Source organism: Pieris rapae, chromosome 8 (assembly GCF_905147795.1).
Source record: "Pieris rapae chromosome 8, ilPieRapa1.1, whole genome shotgun sequence".
In the NCBI taxonomy this organism is placed as follows: Eukaryota; Metazoa; Arthropoda; class Insecta; order Lepidoptera; family Pieridae; genus Pieris; species Pieris rapae.
In genome coordinates, this window is record NC_059516.1 from 5092880 (window position 1) to 5108143 (window position 15264).

Consider the following 15264-nt stretch of genomic DNA (forward strand, 5'->3'; position numbering starts at 1 on the left):
TTTTGTGGATATCATGATGAGACCGAACGCGTCTCATGAACGAAATTTAATCTAGAATTATTTAAAACACTACTATGCGCCGTGTTTTTGTATGTAAAAAATATTGTTCGCAATATTTTAAAAACGTAAAAAGAATAGCCTGGTACGTATTCCATTGTATTTTTATTGAGACCGACCAAAAGCTGTATTCATTCGAGTTCACTCTTCAAATATAAATTATAAAGGATTTTTTAGCACATATAAACAAAAGCCTGTCCTATTTTGTACTTTGTGAATATTGATTCTACTTTTGCGTAGTTCATTATAGAGATTTTTTCATCCAATTAATTCTTCTTTATCATATTACATCGAAATAATTTCTTTCCTATGTAATATTATGAAAGTAAAAATGATTTAATTGCCACAATTTAGCTGTGTATTCGTTTTTATAAATCGGTTGAGGCTCGATTTTGTATAAAAGCGTTTTTGGGAAGAATGCAAAATGCATATGACGGTTTCGTCTTTGATGTTGTTAACACTCTATAAATATCACATGTCAATTGCTTAGCAGTATTTTTTCTAATAACGTATTACAAACTTGCGCCCAAACCCAATATCAACCTATCTCAATCCTTTTTTGACCATCTGAAATTGACATCTTAATACAAATGTTGTAAAAAATATGCCAATAACCATTCGACGGATTGTAATAGCCATCGGTCGATACAAGCTATCCATGGTAGGTTGGATCGGTATCTGTGGATAGACCTTTGTATGAAAAGGACAGTTCAACTGTGCCAATATCCTATCTTAAAGTTTTCACAGCTTGTTCGACGGGTAAAATAATGTGCATAGGTTTTATTTACTTTATTTGGGTTACATTGATTGATTAACAAATATGAGTGTAAACTCGGTAAAATGGAATGACAAAGAGGGAAGAGATTGCATTCTATCCATTGCCAAAATGGGATTGTCTTCATAGGGTTTGGTTATCGGGATGCAGATAGGAGATCGATCGACTGTCACCGTCTGACCATCCATAATCTCAGATTGTTTTCTATCTGTAATTGTGGATACATTATTAGGTTCGGGCGTTAAAAAGTAATACATACCCGCTCCAGTAAGTATGTATTATTAGTTGCGTTTGTTTACTCTGGTGTATATAAAAATATAGGTTAATACTGTACTTTGAAACAAATATTTACTTATAGTGTAAAATGTATTCTTGAAAAGCATATCTCAACTTATTTACAATGCTAAAGTGATTCTTTTGTAATTTTGAAACGATCTAAAAATTTGCATTTCAAGTATATTTAAATCCTCTAGGAAAATCCTTTCGAGTTGTGAGCTTTATCTTAATCCTCCTAGGAAATTGAAAATACAAAAGTACATAATATATTAAAAAAAAAAAAACGAATAATCACCATTCCTTTTTAGGGGTTTTAATGGTTTTTAGATTATACATAAGTAAATCTATAAGGTTTAATTCGTCACAAATCAAAATAGTCAATTAGTTTAATAAGACGAAGGTTTTTTGTTATAAATATAGTCGTGTAGGGAATAAAACTACAATAAACAATGAGGGTGCAATATACACCGTTTTACGTGTGATCAGTTGTCCATTTTTATTTTTTATTCGGGATTTAGATTTTTTCCCCTTTCTTGGCCGGCACGGTTTATGTGTAAGTCATGCAAAAAGGTTTGGAAGTGTGTTGTTAGATTTATTTTATTGGAGTGTAAATTCTAAAATAAAAAAGGAGAGATTTAGATAACCACAATCAACAAATCATTTGACCTATCGTGGCACAGATTAATTAATGTTCACAGAATATGTCAATAGGTCACCGTCACGTGAACGAAGTCAAGACAATAGCTTTATATTTTAATTACTTACAGGTACATTTATTACACATTCTAACAAGCCAAATGTGTTCGTACGTGGTAGCAGATTATATGGACGAGTTGGTTGACTGCTTTGAGAGTTTTATACAGAAATCACTGCTGGCGATTATAATAGCACTCGCTGTGATTGTAGCCAGTGTTATGTATCTGTTAAAAATACTCTCTGAACGTACTCTGGAGAATTCGGCTTCATGTAAGTTACTGTTTATTACAGACCATATACTTTGTTTTGATTATAGTAGAAACTTGAAATGTTTTAATACATTGAATGATTAAATGGATACAAAGTAATAACCCGGAACCAAATTTTTTTATGGCGAATTTTGATTAAGTAAATATGAATGTTTAAAAATATGTATGATTGTATATTATTATTTTTATTAAAAAAAAACATTTTTTCGGGTCCGATATACAACATGACAAGTGCCGAATACTAGAAACCGACAGCTAGAGATAGCAATGGTTTGAAATAATACGGGACGCTCGGATCAGAGTGGGCGGCACCTCTACTATGGCCCCGATCTACTCGGATCCAAGAAAGAGCACTTAATGTGTTAATTTCGATTCATGCTGAAATGCAATTGGCCATTATATCTGCGGTTATGTTGTCTCTACAAAAGTTTATCGCCATTTTAAATGTGTTGGAATACGTAAATATTACGTTAGTCGGTTGATATAAGATCAGTGTTAGCCTAGTGGCTCCAGCGTGCGACTCTCATATCGTCGTCGTAGGTTCAATCCCCGGCTGTGCACCAATGGCCTTTCTTTCTATGTGCGCATTAAACATTTGCTCGAACGGTGAAGGAAAACATCGTAAGGAAACCGACTTGTCTTAGGACCCAAAAAGTCATTAGATTTATAAATTGATCATGAATCAGATTCAGAAATCTGAGGCCAAGACCTGAAGAGGTTGTAGTGCCACTGAATTATTTTTTATTTTTTTGTTTGATATCAGGTCAATAACCAGCGTTTATAAACCAGCGCTAAAGCCTCGTAGACGTGATTTATGAATATGTTATTTACGCGTTAAAACAACAAGCATTTTACAAGTACATTGAACATCAAATAAATCTTAACAGAACATAAAAACACTTCCAAAACCCACCATTTGCAATAATGTATCGATCAAATACTTATTTATTGGTCAGAAAGTCCCAAACGGCATTTAACCGCCGGTCACGTAGTTGTAGCAAAATCGTTTTGTAATTCAGAACAATGGCTGACTTTAAAAGGGTCTATGAAGAATGCTATCAATTGTTAATCTAGGCTTTTCGCATAGTAATGTTTTAATATAATAATTTAATTTGTTATAATAATTCATCAAGAATATTCGATTCTGGGCCTATCATACTTATTGCTTTGAGTTTGAAACAATGTTACTGTTTGAATGATTTATCATAATAAATTTTATACCAATACAAAAATAAATCAGTGGCGCTACAACCTTTTTAGGTCCTGGCCTCAAATTTCTGAATCTGTTTCATGATCATTTTTAAATCTAATAGGCAAGTAGGTGATCAGCCTCCAGTGCCTGACACACGTCGTCGACCTTTTGGGTCTAAGACACGGTTTCCTCACGATGTTTTCCTTCACCGTTTAAAGAACTGTGAACGTTTTTATATAAAAATGTGGGTTATCCATAAGTGATAGACATATACCATCACGGTCTTTTCTGTAGATCTTTTCAATGTGTACAATACTTAATACATTATTTTGATAAAACTCGTAGGTTTCAGCCTGCGTTTGCAATGTAAGCGGAATAAATGTAATTATTTACGACATCACATTAGAAACCTCAAAAATAACAGTACTTCTCCACTATTTAATGGATGTTACTATACATATAAACCTTCCTCTTGAATCACTGTATCTATTAAAAAAATCCGCATAAAAATCCGTTGCGTAGTTTCAAAGATTTATGCATACAAAGGGACATAGGGACAGAGAAAGCGACTTTGTTTTATACTATGTAGTGATTACTCTTAAATAAAAATTAATTCGTATTAGAAACAGAATATAAATATGGAACGATCCGTCCTGATCCCAAAGTAACGCTGATATCTTCAATATGATTGTAGTTGGTCTCCCAAGGCAACATGAAAGTAGAAACAGTAGAGGCCAAAGAGCTACCAGTAATACGACGAGCCGGGAGAGTCGAAGACCGAAAAAGAATTGCATTAAAAATGACACCCAACAAATTGCAATGGCGCATAGTGTACCGAGTTATAATGACAGTTGCTGTGCTAAAGTATGCCCTAATTATATATACGTATGTTAAAGTACAATAGAATATTTAAAATATTACGTAAATATGATGAGTACAAATAAGTATTTGTCGAAATAGGATTTATATTTTTTACAATAACTTATTTTTTAGCCATGTTGTAAATCAAAAACGAACGTCGCAGGAGTGGACAGCAATACTGAGATTCAGTACGTATTCCTTATTTTAATCTATGATATCTTTTGTTAATAGAAATGGAACGTGTTTTCCTAGACACAGACTCTGGATAACAAAAGACTATTATTGTTATTCAAAAGAAGTCGATCATCAAATTTTTTTTATATTCATGTAAAAGCACAAAATAATTTAGAATAAAAACTGCCAACTAAACCAAAATTGTAATAATCTTGAACAAATAATTTAAGAATTATTTTGATATTTTGATATTATAAGTTATTTTGTATTATCATTTAGACTAAGTTAATTTCATTGACGCTTCAGATTATCTAACACCAAATACGGTTCCAGTCCGATCATTAAACAAGAAATGGAATATGAAATGAGGCCATCCAGGTAAGTATTAATTGTGGATCGATTTTATTCAATTAACTGATGTCTGCGACTGCGTGAGCAAATGATAGTCCGTGTCGTGTTAAGGTGTTATTTATCACACACATTATAATGATTCCAGTTATACTCGTATACTTGTAGGATTTTGTACAGATGTAGAGATATAGAGATATTTAGATGTCTATCATAAAATCGTGACACAGGCAAGAACACATACGTACGCCAGTATACGTAGTAGCAATGTTACTTAAAATTTTACGTTTGATATAATAAATAAATTGATTATAATAAATTTATTTTAATATTATTACTTTAGAAATGTCTACAACATACATGCATGTATACATATGTGTGTTGTAGACATTTTTATGTATAAAAAAGCAAACACACAACCTTTTTAGGTCTGAGCCTCAGATTTCTTAAGCTATTTCATGTTAAGCTCCTAGACAAGTGGGCGATCAGCCTCCTGTGCGTCGTTGACTTTTTGGGTCTAAGGCAAGTCGATTACCTCGCAAAGTTTTTGGTGAACATACGAGCAAATGTTAAATGCGCTCATGTACAGACAGTCAATTGGAGCACAGTCCGATAATCGAACCTACGACGTCGGGGATGAGTGTAGCACGCTAAAGCCATTTTGCCAACACTGCTCTTCATGTCGATGTATATAATAAAATAAACACATAGGAAAAACATCTTTTATAAATAAATATACGCTGACAAAAACACTGCACTGTTCAACTGTCCCACATTTGTATATCTGAATGTATACAGCTGTCTAAATGGGTCGGAATATACATCCAAAACAAACCTGTATATTCGTATTCGTAATCATACACATTTTCTTTTGTTCATGTGATAGAGAAATAGTCATCTAGAGTCTGTTTAATAGAAAATGTATCAATCGTGACCGCCGTATAAACGTAATAAATAAAATATGTCCTCTATCGATACAGTGGTGTTTTAATTTATATACCTTTTCAGAGCAACTATACCACCAATGCTAAAGGAAATTAAGAAGGAAAAGTCAAGCAGGTAAGCTGTTTTAGTATCAATCCTTTGTCGTTATATGAGTTTTCAGTTCTTGAGTACAAATAAAAAAGTACTTATGTAAAAAATTATTGCAAATATTACTTAATATTTAAAACGGGTAAAGTCGAGAACGGTTATACTGTTTTAATAGATTTGATTTGTTGTATTCGTCAAATTTAAAACGAATTAAAAAAATGACGATGTAATAAAATTCAGATAAAAAGATTCCAATAGTAAATGTTTAGGTTTAGTAACTGTCAGACATTAAATGATTGACATAAATTAAATGTTCCAACCGTCGATACGATAAACTCTCCCCTCAAATTAATAATGTTCTTTAAATCGACAAGATATATTATTCACAATATTCGGGTAGTGGCTTATTTTTATTTAAAGAATGTAGAATAATGTCAGTAACAAAAAGACTGACATTTATAACAAACGAAATAAGCGTCTGAACGCATTCGTATGTATGTCTTAATAAAGTAGTGCAATTAAATTGTAATGATTCATTATCATTAAATTGTAATCATTGTATTACATCTGTAACATGACATTCATTAACTGTTAAGCTGTACGAAGTTCGCCGGGTTCAGCTAGTTGAACAAGTTTTTAATGATACACATATATTGAAGTGAAATTTATTTAGGCGCGTGAGGGTAATTTTTTTACGGTTGAAACATCACGAAGATGTGCAGCGTTTTTGTGTAAGAAAAGGGAGAGAGCGATTGAGACCGATTGCGAGAGAGTGTGAAAAGGAGATTGAGAAAAAAAACCACGCCATTGATTGATGTATTCGTTTAGTAGTTACATATTAGAACTTTAGATGGAAATTCTGTCGCATAACGTTTTGTGCAGTAAACGCAGATTTTTTATTTATATTATCATTAGCCCGTATGCAGTGTTTAAACAGTGTGAATATAGATATGCAAATACATGAAGTGATCATATACTGGTACATGATCATCTATTGGGGCTTTTACCTTTGTAATGATTAATGAAGTATCACTTCTGACATGTGTACTTTAGACGCACACACTTTTTTTACTTAGTGAAACATTTATGTAACCCAAACTGTAATGTTTTTTTATGGCATGAGTTTGCAAACCATACTCGGTACGCCCAGAACCAACAGTCATCGCAGCCCATGGACACCCATTTTAGTGAAAACTAATCAACGGGAATATGAAAAAAATCTGTATATTCTGAGCTCCAAAAACTCCTGCATAAATTTATACAGATTACAAATATGTATTATTAATAAGGTGCCGGTCATACGTCTGTACTGGTTTAGAAAAGCTGTGTTCCAGTAGAAAGGCCCGAATGTGAATAGATGTAATGTAAAAAGATTTTTGAAATAAATATTTAACTTTTTTTAGAGCAAATTCCAGTCCAAACCGATCAGCGAGTCCAAAGCGTAAGTATTTTTTGTAAATTAGCTTCAAAATAAAAAATTGAATGTCCGTGTTTCGAGTTCTTAAGTCGTTCAAGGAGACTTTTCATTAAGCTTCACAGTTAAATAATAAAAACCTGTAACAATAATGACAAATATGGAAACTCATGACATTATTAAATTTATGTTTTCTTTAATATTTTTTATATTTTTTTTATTGAACACAAATTAAATTTATATTTTCTCTCCCCATGCAGATAGCATAGAATCTCTCACCATATGCCCAAGAGCAATTGATCGTGCATCATGCTGTTCAATGTGTTGCCAGAAGGAAAAATTATAGTGTGTGTTTTGTTTTATTTAAATTTCATGTCGTCAATAAAAACTAAAACGTCTTTGATTTTTTTTAATATAGTTCCCTTCAACGATATATACCGGAATGATATTTATAGGCTACGTATTATATAAAAAAATTAACAATAGGGACAAACCAAATCGAAATATTTAATCATTGTTAACCATGTACACTTATACCATTCAAGGGCGTAGAGTAAGAACTGGCATAAAACTCTCCCCCAATCTTTCTAATTACCATACACTAAATTACAGAGTTGGCTCATAATCGACATAACATCTAATAATATGTTCATTTTACCTTTCGCCTTTATTTAACTTGTATCGCCATTACTCTGGCGAATCAAGTATAATCAGTTTTAAATTTGATTAATATAATGAGCAGTATTAACCTAGCTTGAGCCTGCGAATCCCTTTTTTAGGTTCGATCTGTAGCTGTACACTAGTGGACTTTGTCTATGTGCATTCGCTCGTACGATGGAGTTGAACATCGTGAGGAAACCAAAAAAGTCGACAGCGTATATCAGGCGCAGAAGAAAAAACAAGTGATCACGAAACATATACAGACATCTGAGCCCCGGACTTAAAATTTAACGCTACTGGTTTTTTATATAATAGCTGTCACTTCTATCCATATATATTTACAATATATACATAGTTTATGTAGTTACAGCGTCCACATGAATTCCTTTTCACCTGCCAAACGTAATGGCTGCAATTTACTTGAATGGGTGTCTGGTGCAACGTAAATGTAATATTATCTTGCTTTCACGAGACATTCAGCTCTATCCTTTGATATAAAACTCTAATAATATTTCATTTTACAGTCTACCTAAAATGTTTCAAATGCATTTCCTTCCCTATAGTCGAAGATAATATTGTATAAACATAAAATTCTATATTACGATCAACATTGAAATATTTAATACACGAAACGTTGCAAAGCTACGCTCTATAATATGTACGTATTTATATTTAAATCATAAGTGTAAAATGTGACCGAAAAAAATTACTTAATCTTTTTTTTTTAATTTTAAAAAGTCAATCTTAAATCTAGTTTCCCAAATACGTCACTAAGATAAATAGCATAAGAGGTAACGCGGTTCAGTCAGCCAGCGGCTCAGACTCGTCCATAAATATCATGAGGATATTTCCGGAGTAATTGTCGCCCGGGCCCAGCCGTCGACGCCAAGACATTTAAGAAAATATAGTCCTTTTTTAGGCAAGGGGAGATTTGACGCTTCCCTTCTGCCTGGCTTCTCAGCTACAGTTCTGCGAGACGCAGAAGACGAGATTGTGACTTGCAATACGAATTAGAATATGGATCTTAGATATACTAACGGACCCGACAGACGTAGCCCTGCATCATATTTCAAGCAATTAGGATTTTAAACATAGTATGAAAGTACCGAGTGAAGCACCATTAGCCGAACTGATTTGTTGAATCTGAGCCATCCAGGGCACCACTGTAGATATTAGATATAAAATTTAACGTTCTAAGCTATGGAACTTAGTTAAAATGTAGAATGAAAAATAAATGAATGCTTCCCAAAGTTTAACTAGAATAAACTAAATGATTATGGTATATGAAAATTCGATAAAGCTTAATCTTTTTATATAGTGCACATAATTTAACCGAGTAAAAATCTAGAATGGAATTGGCAATAAGTCACAACTAAATGTATAGTATAAAAAGTTATGGAAAACTGTATCATATATAAATCAAAATAAAATTCTATATTACTTTATTCTATGTCACTAACTAATTGCTGCATCAGGTCGTGTTGTTGGAAGTGACACAGGAAGCGCTGGAGTTTCTCGTTTCAGAGGCTCATTTGGGGTCGCAAAGTTGGCGGATAACTGTTGCGAGGGTAAAAGAGTGGCGGAGAGTTTATTGCCAGTTCTTCAGTTCTACGCCCTTGATTTGAGAACTGGCAGTAAAGGTAAATTCACAATAAATTTAATTTTTTTGACGTTCATAAGTGTATATGAATAAAGATATTTTCGTTTGTTGTTTGCGAGAATGAGTATTCCGCAAAAAAAATCATGCCATCGTTTAAGAAGCTTGGGAGTATTCTAAAATCTGTAACTGCCACAGTTTTGGCAAATATGGAATATATATTTTTTAATAATCTGTCACAATGAAGCAATTTACATGACGTAAATGACAAGTTTGTAATATTCAAATTATGTAATAAATATTCAAGAAAACAATACATTGTAAAAAATACGATACCATTATTAAAAACATGATGTAAATTTTAATTTTAATGGCGAAGCGACATGGCCGTGGTAAGATCACAAAATCTCAGTCTTCTTCTTCTCCTTACTAGACTTTGAGAAATATTATTGGACACTATTATGATACATATTATATCAAACACTAAACATTTAGATTCTGAAAAATTTTGTCAGGCAAGATTGAAATGTCTAATGAACAAACAATTCCTATAGTAAACTTTAGTGAAATCATTGACTTTATTTATCAATGAATATATCGACTATTTATTTTAGCAATACACTGATTGAGTGAAGTATTAACTGACTATTAGTTGGAGCTCTAAAGGCTATTATCAAATCTGTATAAACTCGGAGTGTAATTACTTAGTAACAGATGTGCCGGCTCAATTGATATTACACATTATCATTATTAATTAACTATTACCTAATGAATTGCCTAACATCCGTAACGTCACTGGAAAGAAAGTCAGAAAGGCATTGTTGCAACTGTCAAAGCAATAGTTCAATTTGATTTCTACTTACTAATTCAATTATGTATATATAACATTACGATGACTGTCGTTCCACTATATGGAACCCGCCCTCTACTAAAGTATTTCCGAACCAATTCCACTTAGAATCCTCCAAGAAAAGAGTCTTCTAATTCTGGTGGACACACCAGACTCTTTTCTCCGCCGCCCATGGACACATGGGCGGCGGTATCGCTTAACACCAAGGAGTTTGAACGTCCCCGAAATTGCCACCTGTCCATTAAATCAATGTCGTTAGTTATGCTAAATAGCCTACCTACGAGAAATTTGCTTCCAGGTTGTTCTATTCGCCGCAGGACGTCAGATTTCATAAAATTAAAGAAGATATTTAATCAATACAGATCATTGTTTTACAGTACTATCACCTCTAAACCTTTTATCTTACTAACATTATCGCTCGTCCTATTTTTTACTTTCCTGCTACCGGACTTCTCTGAACGAATCGACAGAAGTGCGGAATTAAAGGAAATGAAGAAAGTTTTGGATAAGATCACGGTACGGCTTTTTCAATTAACATTAATTGTATTAAAACTAGATTCGAAATGATAATTGATTAATGATTGTAACATTTTGATTTAGTGTGATGCTTTTCTTCATTTTCTTAAGAATTAGTCAGATTTTTAAAATATGTGAATGAATTTCTTCGTCGTTCGTTCGTTCGGATTGTTGATATCGATCGATTTGAATTTAATTCAATTTGTTAAGTATTAGAAAATGTTTGCAATATTGGCATTTAAATATGTACAGCATTAGGAATACTGCAGACAGAAGCTATTAAATAAGAGTGTATACGGGTTTTCAAATTATCTACGACCATTAACTTAGCTCAGCTGATGTGGTGCTTAAATTATATAAAGTAATAAAATTAACCATAATATCCTTAGGTACCGAGATTTGAATTTATGGTTTGTAGGGAACATTTGTATTAATATTACGTTGGAAAACTAAAGATAATAATAATTAGTTATATATATACCTATAGACTATGAACCGTGCAAACGTCTAATTTGAAATGAGGGTTTATTCATTTTATATTATCATCTATATTACTATCCTTCTTATGTGCGCTGTACACTCGCCCGCGAATCGCGGCCGCGATTCACGCCGTGAACTGTGCGAGTGTGGATTGTGTTCGCGTTCGCGCGCTGTGAACCAAGCGCGAACCTTTGTCGCGGGACAAAAAACCGACAACGAACGGGGAACGGCGCGAAGCGAAAACGCGAACGCGCGAAACCATATACACTCGCGTTTCGCGGCTTTCGCGGCCCTTCGCGCCGCGAATGTAGAGCGCACTTAAAAGATTTGTTAATGAAATTAACATGAAGTCTGAATAAATATTTAAGGGGATAATTATTTATTTATTTAGAGATAAGAAACTGGTTTGTATCTAGATGTATCTCATAGGTATTATAATCATCAAATAGCATTATCTATTGTCGTTATAACTCGTATCATGTAAAATAATCGTAAAAAACATAATTTACCTAATTGAAAAAATTAACATTGATTTTATTCAACTTCCTGTGTCAAACAAATCCGTTTTGTCATTTCCCGTTTCATACCGATTTTAATCCCCTAGAATCGGAAGTTATTATTCATTGATATTTTTAGGAAGATATAATTCAAGCTCAAAGGACCTGTTATACAGCAGCTGAAGACATCTACGCGATATATAATTTAAACAACGTTTATCGTGGTATTTAAATTCAAAAAGGTTAAATTTTCAAAATAAAGGTGCGTATCCAACCACTTACTTTGTATAAACGCAGGATACATGTATATTGAATTTTAAGAATTTATAATGTAGCGTCATACCTGTTTATTAAGTATTTAACGCGATTTCAAACTTCGTAATATAACTAAATTGTATCTTAATTTTTTTTTAAATATGTTTTTTTTGGAACATAAGATCATCAGTTATCACTTAGAATCCCTACTAAAATCTAGTATGTGTTATCAAAATAGCTGTTTCAATGTATATATAAATATTCGTTTTTATTTTAGCGCCATCTACACAATCTTGAAAGCAACTGCACATAGAGAACAAGACATAATATTTCAAATTAAAACTTCAATGTCAACCACAGATTAAGAGTTTGACAATACAATAACTAGAAAGCAGTTATATAAAACTTCACAATCAAGTGAAAATAATTAAATCTAAAATATATTATATTAAAAGGGAAGTATGCCAGTCCGTAAGAACTTTATTTTGGAATTAGCCATTTTTGTCAGTGTTATACTTATAACGTCGCATATTACCACTCATCTTTGGGACAGACACTTTTTACGCCGTGAAATTAATAATATGAGAAAAAGCTTGCATTCACTTAAGGTAACTTCCATTGTTCATAATGTTATAAGGATAATGTGTATTTATAGCATTATAACTATATCGAATGAATAAAATTCAGTAATTATTTGCAAGTTTGCTTCTTTGACATTCATCCGAATGTAGATGTCGCTACTGATTTTTACAATGTTAAAAACATTTAAAGGATTCTCGGTATAATATTTCAAATAAATTTTACATTTTTTTTGTTCTATCTATACAGTATATTGTCTAATTTATTATTAACTGTGTTTTGTTGGATTTTTGTTTCTGTGCTTTAAGTCTGTATATTATAATTTGTTTTCAGAATACAATGACCGATATTGGTACAGCGTACGACACTTTACACAAAGATGTAAAACAAATTGTTAAACACAAGCCCTGCAAAAGCTGTTGCCATAGTCCAGATCACACCCTTGACAGAAGAAAACAACATGACATAAACGTCGTGTCTATGATAGAGAAGAAAAAAGCCTCTATGGTCTGTAAAGAAGTGCAGACCCGACAAAATACAGCCTTTAATAAGTACTGCCTAACTACTAATGCCTCGACAATAACTAGATATCCGCTTAGATCAACCGGTGTAGGCATTGAAACTAGAAAATATTATGCATATAAGGACGATTGCACATGCAAAGACATAAGACGAACAATTAAAGTTTAAAATATTTATTCGATGTTTGTTTACCGTTAAATAAATTTCACTATAATATATTCTGTTGAATTTTTTTATTATTATCTAAATAAGCAATGTCTGGATCGAACAGTAGTCGATTTGTTGTCTAAAGCTAAGCACTAAAAACTAAAACCTGAAACCCTGTTATAATTTAATATTATTGCGATGATATTTTTGTTTTATTTGCTCTTTTGACATTGAAATCTCCATTCAGAAAGACGTCGACGTTTGGAAGAGCCAGATGCGTTTTCGGGTTCCATCCAAAGTGACCCCGTTCTATTGTATTTGCTAATGCTTCTAAAATGTCCACTTGACCTTCTATTTTTGGTAGCTCTTCAGAAAATTTGAGGATACGAGATTCCAAATAAGTGTAGGAGTTTTTCATGTCCGTCAAATTATTCTGAAAGGAAATTTAGTTTGTCAGCTTACGGTACCTATAACCAAATATTTTTTTAATTATTACAGAAAAGGTTCTATATTTAAATCCTGAGTAAAAAAATACTTCAATTTGGAGTCAACATTGTCTAGTCTAGATTCTTAAAAAATCCTGATTATGTTATGAAATTCACATAAATACATTTCTTGATAAGTTTCTACAGTTTCAGAGAACGGTTACTGTAATTAAAAAAAAGTATAACATTCTTACACTTATATCATTGAGTTCTTTTGCAATATTGAACACATCACACTTGCTTCTGCATACATTACAATGGTGTTCCAATGACAAAAAAATAACTCCCATCAAACTCGACATGATAAGCAGGTTACAAAGACTATCAAAAAATGAAGAAATTTTTGATTTAGGCGCAAAAGATCGTGTCTGAATTAATGTTGCCCTTGTTCTTCCACGACGTCGCCTAGGATTGTGTTCCATTCTTTTTTGTTTAGCCAGAATTTGCACTAAAACCAGGGTTCAGGAGACTATTTTGTTTTCTATATATCTTTCATTTTTTGTATTTATTTTATCGATCACGAAAATTTTGAGAATACTGATTTGTATGACATTTTGATATCAATGGTTAGTAAAGCATAACTCTGTCATTCGTTTTTCACATAATCAATAAAGGTTTTATTTGAAAATTTATTTTGGAGGTTCATCTATAACTGGCAATTAGGTACCTACTTGCTTAAATATACGTTTTGTGTAAAACAGACATTTACATCGCTGATACAAATATCTGTATATAGTTATAATATAAGAAACTACAAAAAAATATTTTTATAGTTCATAAATATAATACAGACCAATGGGCTTACAAGTACCTACCAAGGTGCGCCATCTATATGACGAATTGCACGTTGTACTGACCTGTCACCACTTGAACGCATGCGAAGTGATGCTGGATTTTGGCGGCATGTTTTTTTTAATTGTATATACCGAATTAATTTCATGTGAACCTTATTCATCTTTACAAATGCTTGCGTACAGAATGTGAAGACAAAATGGCCGCCCGATCTTCTTACACGCGGCATTCCAAAATGGCAAGAATGTGGGTGACCAAGTCGAACAAAGTTATAATTCTATCACTGCGAAAAATAAAATAAATCTTCCAATTATTTAGAAAAAGTACCGAGTATTTAAAAGGTTCAAGTCTTAAATCAAATTGGCTTATCTACAGCTGTTTAGTTATACAAAATATAGAAAGGAAAAGCCTACAAAATATCTCAAACCAAAGCCATATTTGAAATTTCGCGCTATGGCATAGGCGCCATGATGCTTTTGGGAGCCAACAGCAAAAGCCGAGTGAGATGACCAGCGTAATCGTCTATCCCTGTTACTCGTATTATATTCCATACTTGGTTTTCATTTTACATTCATTCGTGGCTTATAGGGTTGTTCTATAATGTTTATTTATCGATAATTTTTATTATAAAATTATTTTTTTTATTATAATATTAAAATTTTTAAACAGTTTGTATGCCCATATTTACTAAGCTTTGAAATTTAATATAGTTATAAAATGAAATTGAGTATTAAGATAAGCAATATAAATTCAAATTAATATAAACAGTAGTTACCTTTACTGTTTATAT

The 15264-nt window shown here is 32.4% G+C and overlaps 2 protein-coding genes and 1 long non-coding RNA gene across 4 annotated transcripts; 2 read left to right on the forward strand and 1 right to left on the reverse strand.

Annotated features, from left to right (window-relative positions):
• Window positions 1-7473, forward strand: LOC110996257. Its single transcript, XM_045629238.1, has 8 exons — window positions 1-142; window positions 1876-2074; window positions 3960-4129; window positions 4259-4314; window positions 4607-4678; window positions 5657-5707; window positions 7084-7121; window positions 7355-7473. The coding sequence occupies exons 2-8, from the start codon at window positions 1906-1908 to the stop codon at window positions 7438-7440; spliced, it is 642 nt and encodes a 213-aa protein (XP_045485194.1). The 5' UTR covers window positions 1-142; window positions 1876-1905; the 3' UTR covers window positions 7441-7473.
• Window positions 7474-9635: 2162 nt separating this feature from the next.
• Window positions 9636-13231, forward strand: LOC110996249. 2 transcript variants are annotated; one of them, XR_002600280.2, is made up of 5 exons: window positions 9636-9743; window positions 10500-10717; window positions 11834-11956; window positions 12227-12557; window positions 12862-13231. It is a non-coding gene; the product is annotated as an uncharacterized LOC110996249 (long non-coding RNA). The 2 variants fall into 2 exon arrangements; XR_002600281.2 differs by having other exon boundaries at window positions 9660-9743; window positions 10579-10717.
• A 23-nt stretch (window positions 13232-13254) lies between these two features.
• LOC110996250 lies at window positions 13255-14591 on the reverse strand. Its single transcript, XM_022263829.2, has 3 exons — window positions 14498-14591; window positions 13877-14130; window positions 13255-13630 (listed from the first exon to the last, which is right to left on the reverse strand). Exons 1-3 carry the CDS (start codon window positions 14508-14510, stop codon window positions 13388-13390), a joined length of 510 nt encoding a protein of 169 aa, XP_022119521.2. The 5' UTR covers window positions 14511-14591; the 3' UTR covers window positions 13255-13387.
• Between the last annotated feature and the right edge of the window lie 673 nt (window positions 14592-15264).

Coding starts and splice junctions, on each gene's coding strand:
- LOC110996257 (XM_045629238.1), top strand. CDS start 1,906: ATGTGTTCGTACGTGGTAGCAGATTATATGGACGAGTTGGTTGACTGC. Junction 4,130..4,258: donor ATGACAGTTGCTGTGCTAAA/GTATGCCCTAAT, acceptor CTTATTTTTTAG/CCATGTTGTAAATCAAAAAC. Junction 7,122..7,354: donor CCGATCAGCGAGTCCAAAGC/GTAAGTATTTTT, acceptor CTCCCCATGCAG/ATAGCATAGAATCTCTCACC.
- LOC110996250 (XM_022263829.2), bottom strand. Junction 13,631..13,876: donor AAGAACTCAATGATATAAGT/GTAAGAATGTTA, acceptor ATTTCCTTTCAG/AATAATTTGACGGACATGAA.